Raw genomic sequence first — 6,000 nt, 5'->3', positions numbered from 1 at the left:
CTCAGGTACACCTGAGTAGGATAAATGGGGACATGAAGGTATGTATCCTTTATGTCTAGTGATACCATAAAATCCCCCCCTTACAGGCTGGAGATCACTGCCCGGAGAGATTCCATCTTGAATTTGAACTTTTTTAGATACAGGTTTAGGGATTTTAGATTCAGAATGGGTCTGACCGAGCCATCCGGTTTCGGGACCACAAATAGGGTTGAATAGTACCCTTTCCCCTGTTGCATTAGGGGAACCTTTATAATCACTTGCTGTTGACACAGATTTTGTATTACAGCTGAAACTATTTCCCTCTCTGGGGGAGAAGCTGGCAAAGCCGACTTGAAAAATCGGCGAGGAGGCAATTCTTCGAATTCCAGTTTGTAGCCTTGGGATACAATTTCTATTGCCCAAGGATCCAAATCTGACAGAACCCAGACCTTGCTGAAGAGTCGAAGACATGCCCCCACCAGCGCGGACTCCCGCAGTGGAGCCCCAGCATCATGCGGTAGATTTTGTAGAAGCCGGAGGGGACTTCTGTTCCTGGGAACTAGCCGTAGCCGGCATTCTTTTCCCTCTACCCTTACCTCTGGCGAGGAAGGAAGAGCCCCGACCCCTTGTGGACTTATGCGACCGAAAGGACTGCATCTGATATTGAGGTGTTTTCTTTTGCTGTGGGGGAACATAAGGCAAAAAAGATTTACCCGCGGTAGCTGTGGAAACCAGGTCCGCGAGGGCCCTCCCCAAATAAAACCTCACCCTTGTAAGGCAAAGTTTCCATGTCTCTTTGAATCGGCATCACCCGTCTATTGGCGGTTCCACAGGGCTTGTCTAGCAGAAATTGCCATGGCATTTGAACCCAACAGCCCAACGTCTCTCATATATAACGCTGCGTCTTTAATATGACCCAAGGTCAATAAAATGCTACCCTTATCTAGGGTGTCAATGTCAGATGACAAGTTATATGCCCATATACAGAAAAAAGAGCGACTGGGCACTGGTGTGTAATAGGTTGTTGCTAATATTGAAAAAAACCAAAGGCGGACAATTAAACTATAAGAAAGGGAGATACAATCTTTCGATAGTAGTCCTTATTGGTGGTGCGCCCAGAGCTAGAGAGTACAAGTACTGGCAATGGGAGAGAGAGCTTTCTCTCACTCCCATTGCAAATTATATGCCCACGCTGCTATTGCGCTACACACCCATGCCGACACTACTGCCGGTCTGAGCAAAGCACCCATATGTGTATAAATTTATTTTAAGGTAGTCTCCTGTCTTCGATCAGCAGGATCCTTGAGGGCTGCGGTGTCTGGAGACGGTAGCGCCACCTTTTTGGACAAGCGCGTCAAAGCCTTGTCTACCCTGGGTGAGGATTCCCAACGTAACCTGTCCTGTGCGGGGAAAGGATATGCCATAAGAATTCTCTGGGAATCTGCAGTTTCTGGTCTGGAGTTTCCCAAGCTTTTTCAAATAAAGCGTTCAGCTCATGAGATGGGGAAAGGTTACCTCAGGTTTCTTCTCCTTAAACATGCATACCCTCGTGTCAGGGACAGAGGGGTCCTCTGTGATATGCAAAACATCTTTTATAGCAATAATCATATAATGAATACTTTTGGGCACCCTTGGGTGTAACCTCACATCATCGTAGTCGACACTGGAGTCAGAATCCGTGTCGGTATCAGTGTCTGCTACCTGGGACAGGGGACATTTATGAGAACCCGAAGGGCCTTGTGACACAGTCAAAGTCATGGATTGACACCCTGCTTTTTCTCTGGACTCTGCTTTGTCCAATCTTTTATGTAATAAAGACACATATGCATTTAAAACATTCCACATATCCAACCAATCAGGTGTCGGCAGCGCCGACGGAGATACCACAATCATCTGCTCTACCTCCTCCTTAGATGAGCCTTCCACTTCAGACATGTCGACACACACGTACTGACACCCCCACACACACTGGGATATACAATTATGGGGACAGCCCCCAATAAGGCCCTTTGGAGAGACAGAGTATGCCAGCACACACCCAGCGCCACTGTACAGTGCTATTTTATAGAATAAATAATACACTCACTGCGCCAATTACATGTGCCTCCCTCTTTTTTGCCCTCTGTACTTGCTCAGCAGGGGAGAATCTTCTCTGCAGTTTGCTGTGGAGAAAAATGGTGCTGGTTAATGCTGGAGGAGCAAGCTCCGCCCCCTCAACGGCAGGCTTCGGTCCCGCTCAGATTCTTTATACTGGCGGGGGGTTTTCAATATACTGCCTCCGCAGTATCTAATATATTAGCCAGTGTCCCTTTAGGTTAATATTGCTGCCCAGGGCGCCCCCCCCGTGCCCTGCACCCTTACATTGCCTTATATGTATGTGTGGGAGCAATGGCTGCGCAGTACCTCAGTGAAGATCTGAAGCCTTCTGCCGCCTTTGAAGTCTTCTTTCTTCTTATACTAACCCGGCTTCTATCTTCCGGCTCTTTGAGGAGGACGGCGGTGCGGCACCGGGACGAACAGCGATGACGACACCTGTGTTCCGACCCTCTAGAGCTAATGGTGTCCAGTAGCCTAAGAAGCAGAGCCTATCAGTTAAGTAGGTCTGCTTCTCTCCCCTCAGTCCCACAATGCAGGGAGCCTGTTGCCAGCAGTGCTCCCTGAAAATAAAAAACCTAACAAAAAGTATTTTCAGAGAAACTCAGTAGAGCTCCCCTGCAGTGCATCCAGTCTCCTCTGGGCACAGGATCTAACTGAGGTCTGGAGTAGGGACATAGAGGGAGGAGCCAGTGCACACCCATCTAAAGTCTTTAGAGTGCCCATGTCTCCTGCGGAGCCCGTCTATACCCCATGGTCCTTACGGAGTCCCCAGCATCCTCTAGGACGTAAGAGAAAGAACCTTGAAGAACAACGCATGGCAATGATAAGTATACTGCAGAAGTTTAAAATGGTTTATCACCTGAGTGATTTCTATTGTGCTGAATTATGTATGGAAATGGCCTCTGACCTGTGTGACGTCCCTGATGTTTAACAAGATCTGATCTGTGTACAAAACATTTCCCACACTCAGAACATGGAAATGGCTTCTCACCTGTGTGACTTCGCTGATGTCTAACAAGATGTGATTTACTTAACCATGCCTGCAAGTGCTCTATCTGACCTGGTGGCACGGGATGCGACCAGTCAGATAGTGTTAGCAGTGGCAGGGAAGATAAACTTCCCTCTGCTGCTGCTGTCAGAGGGACCGGAAGGTCCTCTGCATCCCTGCACTCTCCCCCTGTGTCTGCCGTGCTGCCGATCACTGCTGATCGGTCAGCACGGTAAGGATCTGTCTCCTCCAGCGGCTGCAGACAATGGCAGCCGCTGGGTAGTGTAAATAAACCCTCCCTAGCTGCCCCCAGACCCTCCCCCTGCGTACCTCGAGGCTGTCTCGGCTTTGAAAATGAAAGCCGCGATGGACGCAATGTTCCCGATTGATGTTTGGGGGGGGGGGGGGGATTTTTACAAAAAAAATGCAAAAATTTTTTCCCCTTTTTTTTTTTTTTACCTAAAATCATTGGGGATAGGGTTAAATTCATGTTCTTCACCTAATTCACTCATTAAAAAAAAAAAAAAAAAGACAATTTCGGAGCGTTTTTTTACTAAATAAATAGTTAAGTGGTTAAACAACATTTCCCACACTCAGAGTAAGAAAATGGCTTCTCACCTGTGTGACGTCTCTGATGTTTAACAAGATCTGATTTGTGTGCAAAACATTTCCCACACTCAGTACATGGAAATGGCTTCTCACCTGTGTGACTTCGCTGCTGTATAATAAGATCTGATTTATGTACAAAACATTTCCCACACTCAGGACATGGAAATGGCGTCTCACCTGTGTGACGTCTCTGATGTATAACAAGATGTGATTTGTATGCAAAACATTTCCCACACTCAGAACATGGAAATGGCTTCTCACCTGTGTGACATCTCTGTTTAATAAGATCTGATCTGTGTGCGAAACATTTCCCACACTCAGAACATGGAAATGGCTTCTCACCTGTGTGACTTCTCTGATGCATAACAAGATCTGATTTGTGTACAAAACATTTCCCACACTCAGGACATGGAAATGGCTTCTCACCTGTGTGACGTCTCTGATGTATAACAAGATATGATTTGCGTGCAAAACATTTCCCACACTCAGAACATGGAAATGGCTTCTCACCTGTGTGACATCTCTGATGTTTAATAAGATCTGATCTGTGTGCGAAACATTTCCCACACTCAGAACATGGAAATGGCTTCTCACCTGTGTGACGTCTCTGATGTTTAATAAGATCTGATCTGTTTGCGAAACATTTCCCACACTTAGAACATGGAAATGGCTTCTCCCCTGTGTGATGTCTCTGATGTAAAACGAGATCTGATTTGAGTGCGAAACATTTCCCACACTCAGAGCAAGAAAATGGCTTCTCACCTGTGTGATGTCTGTTATGTCTAACGAGATCTGATTTGTGTGCAAAACATTTCCCACACTCAGAACATGGAAATGGCTTCTCACCTGTGTGACTTCTTTGATGTATAACAAGATGTAATTTCTGGATAAAACATTTTCCACACTCAGAGCAAGAAAATGGCCTCTCACCTGTGTGACTTCTTTGATGTATAACAAGATCTGATTTGTGTGCAAAACATTTCCCACACTCAGAACATGGAAATGGCTTCTCGCCTGTGTGACTTTGCTGATGTTTAACAAGATGTGATTTGTATGCAAAACATTTCCCACACTCAGAACATGGAAATGGCCTCTCAGCTGTGTGACTTCTCTGATGTCTAACAAGATATGATTTGTATGCAAAACATTTCCCACACTCAGAACATGGAAATGGCTTCTCACCTGTGTGACTTCTCTGATGTATAACAAGATATGATTTCTTTGTAAAACATTTCCCACACTCTGAACATATCAGTGGCCTTCCACCTGCCTTACCTGTGTGTGGGTTAATAGGCTTTGTATTCTGTGTAACACATTTGGCATCTATAGCACATGGAAACTCTGTATCTACTCTCAGAGCTGTAACAGATGCACCAATATCAGAGTGATCAGGAGAACATTTCCTAGGATCAGGGGGACCAGCTGATAGAGCTAGATGTATAATTGGGGTAATGGGGTTATCTCCTGGAGAATCCTGTCTACTGTCATTATCTCTTATTTCGCAATCCGGGGATAACATTAGATATCCTTCTGAGATATTCCTGCTTGTGTGTCCATCTGCTGGAAATAAAATACATAATGGAAATGTAACTTTTCTGTAACAATATTAATGTTGTAAACAATAGGAGATGACTCTCTGGGACACTTAAAAATGTGTGTGTATAATAAAACATAACTTTTAATGAAGGCTTTATAATATTGTGTCTCAGACGATCATTTTGTCCACCCTCCTGAGAACACTCACAATAACAAATGTAATATTATAATAAGACTTAGATATATCTCTCTCTTGTACTGGTAACTAACCATGAAGTATAAATGGAGATGTAGTCACTCGCCAAGTCCTATGCCAGCACCAATGTAAAACAATGGATGGGGAACATATCGTATGAATTGGAGATTCTAGATGAACAATAACATCAGTCATATGAGCTGATGGATCAGAGAAATGTCTCCTAACGTTACTCCTGGAAGCATTGGTAAGGTAGCATTCCTTTATGTGTGTGCTCATACGCTGGTAAGCCTGTACACGTGTTACTCACCCTTATATAAGGTATATTGCTACAAGAGAATAGGTGTGGAACAAGGTACTTTACATGCAATACACCATATGATACCCTGTAATCATCATCTGCTAAGTCACAATGCACATATAGTGGCAAGCTGCTCAATCAGATTGTGATGTGATTCAAATACAAAAATATATACAAAGTGATAGAGAAAATCATAAGTGTTAATAAAGTGTTAGGGTGTGCTGACCTGAAGCCGCCCAGCCATACCGACATAGGGGCCACCGCACCCCACACCCACTCCATAATTAATTACAC

General features: G+C 44.8%; 1 protein-coding gene across 1 annotated transcript in view; it reads right to left on the bottom strand.

The window, feature by feature from the left end:
- Positions 1-2,918: 2,918 nt before the first annotated feature.
- Positions 2,919-6,000, bottom strand: part of LOC134984402 (oocyte zinc finger protein XlCOF22-like) — a 43,868-nt gene continuing 40,786 nt past the window's right edge. Inside the window, exons 3-4 of the mRNA XM_063949992.1 lie at positions 3,802-5,233; positions 2,919-3,018 (exon numbers count right to left, since the gene is read on the bottom strand). Of these exons, the coding sequence (XP_063806062.1) occupies positions 2,919-3,018; positions 3,802-5,233 (1,532 nt within the window). The remainder of the gene's footprint in view (positions 3,019-3,801; positions 5,234-6,000) is intronic.

Source organism: Pseudophryne corroboree (genome assembly GCF_028390025.1).
Source record: "Pseudophryne corroboree isolate aPseCor3 chromosome 3 unlocalized genomic scaffold, aPseCor3.hap2 SUPER_3_unloc_51, whole genome shotgun sequence".
Classification (NCBI taxonomy): Eukaryota; Metazoa; Chordata; class Amphibia; order Anura; family Myobatrachidae; genus Pseudophryne; species Pseudophryne corroboree.
The sequence above is the reverse complement of the archived record's forward strand: the minus strand, read 5'-3'. Positions and strand labels throughout refer to the sequence as shown.